The sequence below is a fragment of the Pithys albifrons genome, chromosome 3 (genome assembly GCF_047495875.1).
Source record: "Pithys albifrons albifrons isolate INPA30051 chromosome 3, PitAlb_v1, whole genome shotgun sequence".
In the NCBI taxonomy this organism is placed as follows: Eukaryota; Metazoa; Chordata; class Aves; order Passeriformes; family Thamnophilidae; genus Pithys; species Pithys albifrons.
Window position 1 is genome coordinate 31,617,340 of NC_092460.1, and position 14,441 is coordinate 31,631,780.

At 40.6% G+C, this 14,441-nt stretch overlaps 1 protein-coding gene across 9 annotated transcripts in view; it reads left to right on the forward strand.

Moving 5' to 3' along the window:
* Positions 1-14,441, forward strand: part of ERC1 (ELKS/RAB6-interacting/CAST family member 1) — a 299,501-nt gene that overhangs the window by 260,102 nt on the left and 24,958 nt on the right. For 7 of the 9 annotated variants that reach the window (XM_071551243.1, XM_071551238.1, XM_071551240.1 and 4 more), the window contains one exon: positions 3,478-3,579. In XM_071551243.1, coding sequence (XP_071407344.1) covers positions 3,478-3,579 — 102 coding nt within the window. Of the gene's footprint in view, positions 1-3,477; positions 3,580-5,177; positions 5,245-14,441 lie in introns of all 9 variants that reach the window. The other 2 variants (XM_071551244.1, XM_071551245.1) reach the window with 1 other exon arrangement.

Below are 14,441 nucleotides of genomic sequence, written 5' to 3' on the forward strand. Positions count from 1 at the left end.
TCATTATGAAAAGAATTTTCCTGATCTCTAATCAGAATTTTCCGTGTTCCAAATTGCAACTGTCATCTTTTGTCCTATCCCCTCCAGGAAGAGTGTGGCTTCAACTTCCCTATTTCCTCCTATCAAGTAGTTTAAAAAAAGCCTCTTCTTTTTCAGGCTCAACCTCTTCTTCCATTAGCCTTTTCTCCTATCTCCTGCCAGGTATTAATAGGAGGTTATTCTACTTGAAGTTAAGTGATAGAAGTGCTCAACCTCTTTAATTTGTCCTCAGAATTTTCTGTAGGGGATACTGTGCTTTTTGCTGACCAGATCCAACCCCCTGGGGCCCAGGGAAGGGACATCACAAAGAACCTTCCCAGCCGGGTACAGCCCCACTGATTGTTACCCATTGCTGGTTTTCCAAGTAAGCGGCAATGAAGTCCTACCAAAAAGGTTAAGGGCAGTTAAGAGAGACCTCAGGGCCTTGGAACAAGGGGTCTGGAGCACAAGCTGTGTTCTCTTCTGTCCTGCAGTTGCAGGGCATGATGGGGCAAGAAGCAGGAAGATCATGCAGATGAACACCTGGCTTCGAGACTGGTATAAACAGCAGAGCTTTGTGGTTTTTGGTCGTGGGTCAGTTTATACAACAACGACAACAAATGGGGTCCACGTGTCTTAAAGGGGAAAAGGGATATCAGCTCAGGACTTAGCAGGGCTCACTGAGAGAGCTGCAAACTAGATTTAAAGGGGGACAGGGGCATAGTCATGTTCAGCAGAGATAAGGTGTGGGAAGGGACCTGCTGAAAAGCAGCTCTGCAGAGAAGGACTTGGGGATGCTGGTGGGCAATCAGCTGTCCATGAGCCAGCAGGGTGCTCTTGGGGCCAAGAAGGCCAAGGCTATCCTGGGGTGCTTTAGGAAGAGCATTGCCAGCAGGTGGAGGGAGGTGATCCTGCCCCTCTGCTCAGCCCTGGTGAGGCCACATCTGGAGTGCTCTGTCCTGTTCTGGGCTCCTCAGGACAACAGAGACATGGAGTTCCTGGAGCAGGTCCAGCAGAGAGCAACAAGGATGGTTAAGGCACTGGAGCGTCTCTCTTATAAGGAAAGGCTGAGAGAGATGGTCCTGTTCAGCCTTAAGAAGAGATGACTGAAAAGGGATTTTGTCAATGTCTGTCTGCATCTGAAGGGAAGCTGGCAAGAGGATGGACCAGGCTTGTCTCAGTGGTGCTGAGTAATAGGACAAGAGACAGTGGGCAGAATCTGATGCACAGGAGATTCCACCTACACGTGAGGAAAACTTCTTTGCTGTGGAGGTGACTGTTCAGTGGAACAGATTGCCCAGAGAGGGTGTGGAGTTTCCCTCACTGGATATTCCAGAACTGTCTGGACACAATCCTGTGCCATGTGCTCTGGGATGACGCTGCTTGACCAGATGACCCACAGTGGTCCCTTCCAACCTGACCCATTCTGTGAAATGTTTAGGTCTTTACATTCTTTATATTCTCTTCCTGTATGAGCTAACATGGGGTTTTCCATGCAATACCATAAAACATGTTCCCTCTCTCTGGGAAGAGCTACTTTTTCTCTCAGGAAAGTTAATGTGCTGTACTAACATCCTGCTAAACATCTGGTTTTCAATAGATTTTTTTCCACACACATGCTGAAAGTCATGTAAGGATTTATTATTTATTATCAAACCGAAAAATGTCCAAAGAAAGGTGAAATCATTTAAAATCAGTTGTCCTCATTGTAAAGGAGAAACTGTTGAAGGGACAACCTTAAATATAATAAAACAATAAATACAAAGAAAGTGCCTTTACAATAAACTCGTTGTTTAAGGATTAATGTAGCATGTTTCCAGTAGTGATTTATGAATGATGAGTCAGACTTGGAATTCAAAACTTGTTTGACAAAGCAGAGAAAACAATATAAAAATTTTGTGTGATTAAATTGCTTATTGCTTAAGCTCAATTGACTATTAGCTTTTGTTAAATTAATCCAAAATAAAATCAAATCCAGATTCAAACCCTGGACCTTCTCTGTAATTTTCTGAATAGAGTCAAGTAGAATGCATTCTCTAGCCTCAAGATACTTATTAAAATTAGAGTTTTCAGTGAGAAACCATAGAGTTATGAAGGTATTGAATCAACAGCTGGCATTTTTACAGTGAGCTTTGAGCTTTCATTCTAAGACATTTCATTTTAGTGCATGTCTGATGATTTCATATGTCTAGCTGTAGATAATTTACTGTGTATCATATCTAACACAGGTCTGGCTAGCCTTTTTATTTCCTTGAAATACAAGAGTTTCCCAAAGCTCAGAATGGGGCTTTGTCTGCCCTCTGAGCTGGGAGAGGTGTTGTCACTCTGTCTGGGATCTGCTCCAGGTGTGAGTTCCCAGTGACACTTGCACCCAGATCACGTGAAGGGAAGCAGCATTTTGCTTTGCAAGACCCTCACTCAGCTATTCCACTGTCCCCTCTGGACTGCTCACAGGGTGTCATTGCTGCCTGAATGGCCTTTGTAAGTCCTACTGGGGAAGTGGGACATTTTCCAGGTGCGTTTTTAACTTATTTCTTTGGGGGGGTGTTTGTAGGTGCTTGGGAACCTCATTTCAGGGCAGTATGTTAAAAGGGCTTCATCTCACCAACACACTCCTTTGCAGACACAGTCATGTAGTATATTTTCATATTCATTGCAATTGCTTGCCTAGAAAGGTATTGTAAAGTATTCCATTTATTTTTACACAATTTATTTTATGTTGTGTGGTTTTAAAAATCATATGTCCTCTGCAACTTGAAATCTCCCAAGAAGTTGAAGAAAACCTAAGAAATTTGTTCCCTATTTTGCTAATTCTTTACTTGACTCTGTTCAGATTTTAATTTATAAACCTTCATTATATCACTTTTTCTTCCCAGAGATTTATTTATTTTTAATTTTCTCACAGGATGAATTTTGTATAATTCACATTTTTCTGGCCGGTCTCAGAATTTTTCTGCTCTTTATCATATCAGTTGAAAACGGAATTGCATATTGAAACTGGATGGACTTCTCTAAGTAATGACCTATTTTCAGCTTGTTTACTTTTGTTTTTAAACTGATTACTTTATGGGGGTTTTGTTGTTTGTTTTTTTTTAACTGACTTAGGGACATCTAAGTCATGTTTTCACTGAAACATTCTCTAAGCTGATGTTTGAACCTTAATGCCAAGGATCTAGAAGAAGAAATTAGTTTCTTGCAGCACAAGTTTTAGTAGGTACAAGTCAGGTGAACCATTTAATTGCAGAACTAATTTATCCTCAAAGTGAACTGTGTTGAATGTGTCTCCCAGTTTTTACCAGTTCTCTAGAGTAATCCAACTGGTGTTTCATGCATATGTCTTACATTTTTCCAAGTATGGATTTAGGATGTGCAGAATAGTATAAATACCCTGTTCCCTTTAGTCCCCATGATCACTTCAAAAGGTAGACTGAGATTCTTTTGTTTGTTTTTTATTAATAGACTCAGAACCGCATGAAGCTGATGGCAGACAACTATGAGGATGACCACCTCAAATCCTCATCCCATTCCAACCAAACCAACCACAAGCCCTCCCCTGACCAGGTAATGTGTCTCTCTTCTTTGTTTTTAACATAATTTTTACTATGAGGGCTGATTATTTTGAGCCATACGTAGTTCTCCCTGACATGCTTGCAGTACCTGGGAACTAAAATAGGATTCTGGAGTGCAGTTATGAAGCAGAAATGGATGTTGCTGTTGTGTTGCCTTTGTTGAAAACTCCTGAAATGTCAATGAACAGTTCCCAGTACCAAGCTGTTATTAAGTGGGTGGAAAGAAGGAGCACACTGAAAGGGCAGAGAAAAACATGACTCTCTTAAATGTGAGACTCGAGTCCTGGCTGACATTTTCAGATTTTAGTAGCTCAGGTTTACTGCTTGAGTGTATGGAGTGTCCAGGACTGTTTCTTGTCTTCAGTAGCAGGAAATCATGCTCCAGGATCAGCTTTCTGATCTATGGATTGCATATGAGCAGTTCCCTTCATTTCCCAAGAGGAAACCCTGGCCTCGGTGCCAAATGAGCACAGACTGCTCCCTCACAAACTCAATGGGCCGTGAACTGAAGGAAAATCAATTTACCATCTCCAAAGCAGTGAGGAGCCTCATGTGTCATGTACAAAGCACAGCCATGTGCGTGCTAACTATCAGAGAGATTAACCATCCCTTGGGTAGCATGGAGAATGCCAGTGTAATTGCATAGCCCATGTTGTAATCTCATCCATTCCAGTTTAATTAAAATATTAGAGACCATTAATCACTGCCTTACCAAAGTGAAGGAATGTTTGGTGCTCCTCTTTGCCCTCTGACTCATGTAGAAATTGTTGAGTTCTGAAGGAAGGCATCTCACTCTAGACCTTTAAGTGCCAACTTTGGACAGAAATCATGGGTGAGGTGCAAGAGGAAAATGGCAAAAAACAATTGCGTGTTCACCCTGCAAAAAACAGATCTTTAAAAATCTCCTTTGGTGTCTGCATCAGAAGACAATAAGGAGTGTATTCAAAGAAGCAAAGAGAAAATTTCTCATTTTCAAAGCAACTTTCTTTTGCATCTTGATTTAATAATACCTTCCTTGATTGTACATTGACTGGCTGGAATTTTCTGCAGTGTTTTTGGAAGATGTTGGTGTTACCTTTTTCAGGAGAGAGAAATTGTTAATACTGCAAATTAAATTGAATTCTTAATTTGAATTTGGTGTAAATGTTAGAATATCTGTTGTTTCTGCACTGCAAGCCTATAGGCAGCTGAAGCCATTACCAGAATGTAGCTGTAGTAGGTGCTTGCAAATAAGTGCAGTATGGCATTCACAGATGAAATGGAAAGATAAAATGTGAGAGAGAAATAAAATTTAAGCATTTGTGGAAATTCTTTCAAGGACCTTGCAGAGGAGGGTAACAGGGAGGAGAGGGGGTGGGAGGAGGGTCTGACTGCACTTCCCCTTTGCATAGAGGCATTTCCAAGGCTGCCAAAGCCTACAAAAGAACAAAGAAAGCCATGCCTGAAGGTAGCTCAGAATATTGCATAAGGAGTTAAACGCTTTGTACTGCTATTTGTACTTACATATGTGCTTCAAATACTAACCAACTCTTTATTTCATTCCCATGCTGCCCTGGGGCTTTCCTCCCATTGCCACCTCTGCACCTCTAGGATGAGGAGGAGGGTATTTGGGCATAACCAGTCAGATGCTCTTAGTTCAGCCATTTTGTTCAGAACGGTGAGAACCAACTTCTCTTGCCAATGGAAAAGTTTCCGACAGTCACTCCCACCTCTCGCTCCCGTGTGCTTGGTGAACCCTGGCTGTGCTCCCTCCCCTCGCTTGGACAGTCTCTGCATGAGGGTGTTTACTGTGTGTTTATGTGCAGTTTGTGATTTTCCTCTTCTAATCATCATATCATTGTTTCACGATGTTGTGGGGAGAACTTTCCAGGGCATGTAATTGAGTTTCTGTGCAAAGCAAACCCTTAATGCGGATGAGAGAGCAGGAAATGTCTCTCATATCGTTTATCATTGACTTCATGGAGGAAACGTTTTCAGGCAGATTCTTTTTCAAAGCAGTTTGCACTGCAGCCAAATCTATGTGTGCTTTTTCGATTCTGGTTTGTAAAGAATTTGCTCAGAGATAATGTTCCTCCTGAAGATAATGTTCCTCCTGGAGGTTTTGGGCATGCTAAGATGTGCTGCAGAGATTGCTGCCATGCACGCTGACCTAACCAGTCACAGCTATTTATCGACTCACAAGAGATGATTCTTGATATGCACTAGGAATATAAATTGTCTATAAATTTCAAGAGAAAGTGGAATATCCCCTTAACCTTCCTCTCTCCCTTCCATCTCCCTCATTCTTTCAAAACAATGGGGGAGAAATTGGTGGCTGTTTTTCATTTAAAGTACATTTTGTTTCTCTATGTCAGCATCCACAATTTTCTCTTTTCTGCTGTCAAACTGTCCCCATGACAACTCCACTTTCAGAAGAGAGGGCAGTACACAGGACAAGAGTCCTTCTCCTCATGCCTGTTCTCTAGCAAAGAAAACATCCCTTACTGACCAGGAGCCTTGACATAGAGCCCCAAAAGTCAAATACTGAGTATTAGACCATAGTACACGGGATTCATTTATGCCTTGAAGCATCAGTTTGAAAACAGAATACATTTCTCTGAAGTACTTGAAGTATTTTAAAGGACTGAGATGCAACGACAGCATTTTAAAAATTTAAATGGAACTTTTTCTTTCTTAACTTATCCTTTTAAGAAAAAATATTTCACATGAATTTGTTCACATTTTTTCGCACATTTTGATTTTTCCCTACTAGTTACTTGAAAGAAAACTTCTGAAAATGTCTGTGGAAATCTTGGACTCTTGCATTTCTGAAAATTTTTGCTTTAGATTTGTAAAACATTCATGAAAGAATAAGGCACTCTCATCTCTTCACACTTGCTCAGTTAACTACAGACTTACATGTCTGTCTGACTGTACAGATCAAATCCCTGTTTTCAAGTCAACCAGCTGAAAAATTTAATCCAACTGTGGCAGAGTCAAACTTGAATTTCATGCCTTGGGGTTTGAACTGAGAAAATCTCTTTAGTGGAAAAATTGATAAAATGCTTCATTAATTTACACTTGCTGTTGATTTCACATCCTTTTTGAATCACGGCGCTTGCAGTGGTTGTGTGTTGGTGTATGTTGTTAAGTTTTAGAGATAATGGTTGTAAAAGTCAGCTGAAACACACCAATTAAACAGGAAAGACCAGGTAAGTAAAGATGAAAAGGAAGAGGACGCTGACTATGAAGGTAGGAATAATTCTGATTTTCCTTCTAGAGCAAACATGAGTTTGTGTAGAAAACACTGATGGAAGGTTCTTTCTCTTTTCCTCTCCTGTCTGCTGAATGCAACTGTGCTAAGAGCATGATTTCTCTTAGTTTACCGAATTAATGGGTGGTTGACATTAAATACAGCTTATCTCTCCACTCTGAGGCATTTTCCTCAGGAAAGCATGTTAGAGAGTATCCTAGTCAAAATAATGAGTCAGCCAGCATCCTTTCCTTGCATGCATCTCATCTGAGAAACTTGTCAGTCTCAAGATTGTCTTGGACACATCAGCAGGGAAAGTGTAGAGGTGATTGATGCCTCCCAAGCCAGTTATTCCCAACAGAGTACATGTTTTTACCATGATATTCCATGTGCATTAAAAAAAAAATCTTTATTCTCTTTGTAAAAGCTAGGATGATGTAAGTTACAGAGTCCCTAACCTCCATGTGTTAAATTAAATTTATATATTACAATGATAAAAAGGTGACTAATAGTATAGCACTTGGCAATAAGTCTGTTTTTAAAAGTTCCTTTAGGTCTGTGGATGCAATCACCTCTGGTCGATACTGAAGATAAAATGGAGACCCAAAAACTATATACAATAGCAAAGGACATTATTTTTTTTTATGTTTTAGGGTTTAAGGCTTTTCCCCTCTAGCATTCCACAGTTGACTGAATTTAATATTTAATTATGCCAGTTCTGTACATGACAGCATTATCAGATAGAGCTCCCCTGAAATGGAGCACTGTTCCTAAACACATGCACCTTTCCTGTGGTTCCAGAGAATGGTGGTTTACATTTCAGTTTATAATTCAATATAAACACCATCTTTCATCATGAAATAGTCCTTCCTAGCCTTTTTCTCTGGGCTTGTTTCCTTGCTGTCTGCATTTCTTGTGACTCCTTTTATTCCCCAGATGGACCTCTATCCTCCTCTATACCCCAGTGTATTCCAGGGTGATTTCACATGGGGATGCTCCTTGTCTTTCTCAAATGCTGAAATGGTCTGGCCAATATCTGAAATAGCCAGTATTCACTTCTATCAAGAATAATATGGATTTACAGTCTATGAGATCTAACATATGCAAAAGGGTATGTGCATTTGCACACGTATGTTCTTGTAATCCATACCATGTATGCGCCACGTGGGGGAAGAGGCAAAGCTTCCATCCATAACTTTCCCAATCTGTTCAGTCCATCTCGTTTCTTGTGAGGCTCAGCTGTGCTACCTGTGATGGGAGAAGGTGTGGGTGTGGTTGATCCACCCCTGCCCGTCAGAAATGAGGAACCACTTTGGTTGAAGGAGTGTGGGAGGCACAGGGTCACAAAAATTGGTTGGAAGAGTGACAGACAGTCAAATTAAAGGGTACAGGGAAAAGCAAGGACAGAACTGAAGTGCTAAGGGCAAGAAGAGAGGAAGAGCAAAACTGAGAACTGAGAGATTTATCCTGGTATGTAACTTCTATGGATTATATGTATAGGTTTAAGCATGCATGCTGGTGTATTTTTCTTTCCACCTCCCATGGCTCTAGCTTGCATTAGGGCTTGAAGCCTGGTAGGTGCTGTCTTTAGACAAGCCCTTTAAATTCATTCTGTGGAAGCATTTTTTACTGACAGCCGTGAACAAGTCCTGAAGTCACGTATATTCCTGCTAAAGAGCAAAGCATTTGGTTTTGCCTGAATTCCAGGGGCAAAATCTGAAAATTAATATTATCCTTGTTAGAGTAACAGTGGAATGATCAAAGAGCTAGAATGGAACTGGAGTGCATAAAAATAGGGATAATTCAAGATGGTGCAATATTTCTATGGTAATAGGAACTTGCCAATATTTGCAAGACAAAAAAAGCCTCTGTGACATTTTTCTTCAATAATTGAGGTTGACAGATTTCAACACAGAAGCAGTAGGTATTGTGAGTTGAGCACTGAAGACACCAGCTGAACTGAACAACTCTCTTCAGATTTCAGAGGGGATGTCTGTGGTGGGAAGAGGGAGTAAGTCATTACAGGAAAATATTTGCCTCATTTTTAAACGTGAAAAACAGTCAATTCAAGAAAATTTCCTGCACTCCTTATCAAAATCAATGTAAATTATAATTTGCAACATCACCAGATTACGAGTATGTGTTGGATACCAAAGGCTACATTTTTAATGGTGTAATTTGACTTTGCTGAGGCTGTTTCTGTAGACGAGTCAGCTGAATCTAAAATCTGAAATAGAAGGAAAGCCATCAATAGCAAGAAAGTCTAATAAATTCAGTTTGAACTTTTTAAGTATAGTTTTTAATCAAGAGGATTTAATATGCCAAAGGACATCCTTGAAGAATATATTGTTTCCAAAACTGGTTTCATTCTAAAAACCCATTTGTGATTATTAAAGGGTAATGTGGCTTGAATGGCATTCCTGTATTGTGTTTTTTAGAACAAAGGTATTAAACAAGGTTCCTGTAAGAATGATAGAAATAGCTAAATCTCTCAGAGAAGTTGATGCTTCAACCAATTGAATGCTCAGGGCTGAAAGCCATGTGTTTCCAACTTGTATCTGCAGAGCAATTTTGTCTCACCCCTAGAAATGCCCAGGAGGAGCATTCACAATTTCCTTTTTGTTGTGCAGGAGGTATTTCTTAGTCCATTTTACAGCTAAGAGGAAATCCACAGTGAATGGACACCCAGTCAGCCAGCATGCATGGCTATTCAGATGGATTTAAAGGAAAGTGGAAGAAATAGGTGACAGGTAACAGTCTGAAGAAATGCAACTACTGTGCTGGTAGAGTAAGAGGGGTAGAAATACTGACATTGAGGGCAAGACATCTCAAGACTTAATTTAACCTTTACCACAGCTGTCAAACCCCATGAACTTTTCACTGAGATTGCTACAGCACTAAGAATACTTTGGGAAGTTTGAGAAGAATGTTGATTTTTTTTCTACATTATTTGGTGCTTGGATTAATATACTGATGTCTTTCATCAAAGTAAGCATCTTTTTCATGGTGAGTTCCATCCTCAAGTGATTACACAGGCATTCATTCACTGTATAAATGTGAGCTTCTCTCCACAAGACACATTTGATGCTTCCAGCATAGAATGGTAGGAACTGCTAGTCCTAGTGTCACACTTCTAAGGTTCTCAGTATTGTCACTTATTGCACTGTGACCTCATAAGCCTTTTGAATAAATTTATTTTCAATATGGTCTTTTTAATTGTTAGATCATGCAGAATGGTCAAAAACACCCAGCTTTCGTGCCTGGCTCGCATTACAATGTAATTTACTGGACACAGTACTAGACCACAATTCAGAAGATAAATTCTTTCCTGGCACCGTCTCCAAGCACTCACTTGTTCTCTTTCTCCCTGTCTCAAGTTCTCTAATTGTAAAATAAGCTGAAGTGTTTGTAAAAGTGGAAGTTCTGCTTGAGAAAGGTGCTATGTAAGTGCTAGGTACTATTATTGTACAGTATTCTGAAATACACTCATTAAAGTGATATGATGGTGAGTCTAATACCTCATTTTGAATTTGTTCCCAAAATTATGTTAGATTTGTATTTGACTCTATTAATACTTATTTTTCCTTCCAAGATCCTATTCCCTCCCCAAAAAAGGGAAAATAACCCATATGTTAAACATTTCAAGGAACTGCTGCTCCAGCCATGCTGAACAGTGCTGTTTAGACCACTGTCTCTTGTTCTTTTCTGTGATCTTTTATCATCTGAAGAGTCATTTCATCCCCTCTAAAACTCTGCAAACTAGTTGTGTAGTGAATAATAATGGTGTAATATGTTCATGACAGTTCTTCATCCAGATATGTAAAAGCATTGTGAAAGAAAGTGCCTTAGAAACATACCCTGTGTCAAATTTGAAGGCAGCTACATGAAATAATCTTACTTTACTTGTAAACATTATCACTTGTCCTGACTGAGAGATAAGATGCCAGATTTGTTTTGCCATACTGGTGACAGCCAGGGCTCCTCAATTCCACTTTCAGGTGGGGAACCCCTTGTTAAGAACCCTAAGGTGGTGTACTCAAATAAGGTGGTGTAACTAATTAATCCATACAAGAGCAGCACTTTGAATACAGTTTTTCCAGTAATCACAGGACCTGCTTTCCATCTCTGATTTCCTGGAGCCTTGTTTATGTCATTGTTAATTATGAAGCCAAAAGACTCCTGTGCCATCAAGTCCAGGCAAGGAGACACAAAGAGTTCATGGATTGCCAATTCCTGCCCTGAGGAAGTGCAGTTCAAACTCCTGGTTTAGCTATCATACAATTATCCATTCTTTTCAAGCCTTTTCAAACTTTGTCATTTTTCAGAGAATAACCTTTTCTTGTTTGGCTTTAGTAATTCTGCTCAGTGGAGAGCCTTTTGGAGTGACCTGTTCACTTCAGTGTGAGTAACAATCCTGTCATGGTGGAGTCAACAACTGAAGGAATGCTTAATATTTTGCTTTATGATTGATCTTTTACCATTCATTTTGGAAACTGTGCCTTTCCAACTTCCCTCACACTACACTCATACTGGCATGGCGTCTTCTACCCAGTAAGTCCTGTTAGACTGGGATGTGCCAGCCTAGAGAAGAATGCTGTCCTTAGGACAATGTCAGCATCTGCTCCTGGTCCTTTCTCTCTTTTGGGTACCAGTTCGTCTGTAAAAAAAAAAAAAAGCTATTATTTTGTTATTTAATAACTAATTTCTCTTAGAAGAAAGTATTCTCTGTCCAAGAAGGTTATATCAATAAGCACAAAAGAACTGATCTTGATACACTGTTCATCTTCTTTCTGATCCCAGAATGATAAGACTAAGACTTCCAGATGGAATTTTGTAATCTGCAGCCCTGGGATGAATTAAACACTCACAACAGAGGTGTAACTGGACTGTATCACTGTCTTCCTATTATTCTTACAGATCAAAGAAGAACACAAGTAGATACTTACAGTCTAAAACATTCAAAACAGATGGCTGGTTTCTTTTTGTAGAGATTTGTGCTTTTCAGCAAAACAATTGCAAAAAGGCCATCATTCATTTCTGCCAAATGAGATTATGCCAGGTCTGTGTCTTATTTTCTCTTTTGATTTGCAGCTGAATGTGATCTTCTACTAGTGGCTTGGTTTTTGTAGCAAGTAGGATTTCTGCACCCCAATATTATTATTTCTGGCCACTTCCAGTAGAATTGTTGCTTGCAGTTGTGTGACTGTCTGTGCTGTCTTCCAGTTGCTCTACCATTCAGATTTCTTGCAGCCCATACCCCAGAATGCAATCATGCAAGGTCAGAAGCTCCTGCAAATTACGAATACACTGCTGGGGCCATGCGAGCCAGGCAGAAAGGGACCTGGGGGTACTAACTGACAGGAAGCTCATCGTGAGCCAACAGTGTACCCAGGTGGCCAAGAAGGCCAATGGGATCCTGGCCTGGATCAAAAATAGCATGGCCAGCAGGACCAGGGAAGTGACCCTTCCCCTGTACTCTGTGTTGGTGAGGCCACACCTTGAGTGTTGTGTTCAGTTCTGGGCCCCTCAGTTCAGGAAAGGGATTGAGGGGCTGGAGCGGGTCCAGAAAAGAGCAACAAGACTGGTGAAGGGACTGGAGCACAAGTCCTATGGGGAGAGGCTGAGGGAGCTGGGGGTGTTCAGCCTGGAGAAGAGGAGGCTCAGAGGTGACCTCAACACTGTCTAGAACTACCTGAAGGGAAGTTCTGGCCAGATGGGGGTTGGTCTCTTCTCCCAGGCACTCAGCAATAGGACAAGGGGACACGATGGGCTCAAGCTCTGCCAGGGGAAATTTAAGTTGGAGATCAGAAAAAACTTCTTTGCAGAGAGAGTGCTCAGGCATTGGAATGGCCTGCCCAGAGAGGGGGTGGATTCCCCATCCCTGGAGGTTTTTAAACCTAGATTGGACTGAGTGCCATGATCTGGTAAAGGGACTGAAGTTGGACCAAGGGTTGGACTCAATGATCTCGGAGGTCTTTTCCAACCCAATTGATTCTATGATTTTATGAAGGAGAGAGAAGCTGAGCCCTGGCACTCACAGACAGGATAGAGACACAAGAGGAATAGCTGCAGCCAGGCCCTGTTAGTTGTCAGTTAGGAGGAGAGAAACTGAGAGACAGGGGAGATGAATATTAGAAAAAGAATCAAACCCAAACCCACTTTCCAATATATTAACTATGAAAATAAGCTCAGGAGAAATGTGACTAACATAAAAACTTACAGGGGCATGTAGCCAATCCAGATGCTGTATTTTCCTGGCTGGTAAAGTTCATAATGACTGATGGAGATGTCAGGATTTATAGTTCCAACTCATAGTAGGCTCACCACAGGCAGTCCAACTACTTCTGATTGTTTAATGTAACTTTTAGATAAGAACTTAAGCTATATATATATATTTGTATGTGGGTGTGTAAATAGGTGTATTTGTGGGATTTTGTGTTTGTAGCGCAAACAACTCTAAGAATTCCTAAAGACAGATAAACCAGGTGTTTGGTGGCTTCATGTGGCTTTGCTTTGAAAATGTCTTTCAGCAGGCAGAGAGCCTGCAACAGCAGAATGAAGACCCAGTGTTAGAGAATGACAAGACCAAGATTCCTATCACCTGCAGACAGGGAGGTTATAGTTCATCTGAACAGGAAAAGCACTGATTGTGTTCTCTGGTAGACTACTTAAGAAATACCTTCTGTTTTCCATTAGCAGTGGAACAGACAGAGGGAGACAGAAGAACATAGTCCCTGATACATAAGCATTCCCATGGACATGCTCTCCCAGAGCAAGTGCTGCCGTGTTCTGCTTTCAAACAAAAGCATGTTGGCCACTGTTTCCTTTTATCCCATGTAATAGGAAGAAGCAATAGACAAAATTCAGCACAGCAAGGGATGTGTTTGCTGTCTTGTTCACTGTTACAAAAATAATAAGTGCTAGAAAGCTTGAAGGGATTAAAAGTACAAGCAGGTTGTTATTCCCTACTCTCAAGCTGCTGTGTTCTTGCAGAGAAGGAATCAACATAAAATCTAATGGATTCTGTGCAATCAAAACTTGCCTAACTACATCTACAAAGGTTTGATCAGGAGAATGCTATTTAAATGCACAGTGTCATGTCCAAGCTGCAAGCAGGTGTTAAACTATTTTCACTTGCAGTAGGAATAATTTTTTTCCCCTTTGATAATGTCATAAGTCTGACTTTCTGTAATTTAATTTACTTTACCAAATTTTAACCTGGTAACTAACACAACTTACAGGAAGAAACTGCTCAAATAAAGAAGATTTTTCATATATATTGAAGATTTTAGATTCTCTTGGGTCATCCTGGTTTGCTACAGAGCTAAGGTTCTGGGTTTGCTGGATTTCAAAGAAATGCTGAAGGCACAAGAAAACTTAGACAAATAGAACAGCATTTCAGTTTGTGTGTTCTGATCTCACCTTGCAGTTAAGCCACAGGTTCCTCTCCTGTGTCTCAGGTAGGGAAGAGGAATATGGACTGTTGGAGAAGAAAGACATGTGAGGTGTGCACAGTGCAGTTGTATTTAGGGGTGAGCGTCTGGGCAAATGCTCCTGCTTTTGGAAGTAAGGGATTGACAAAACAGTGACATTCAAGCTGTATGCAGACACCCCCTTCAGCT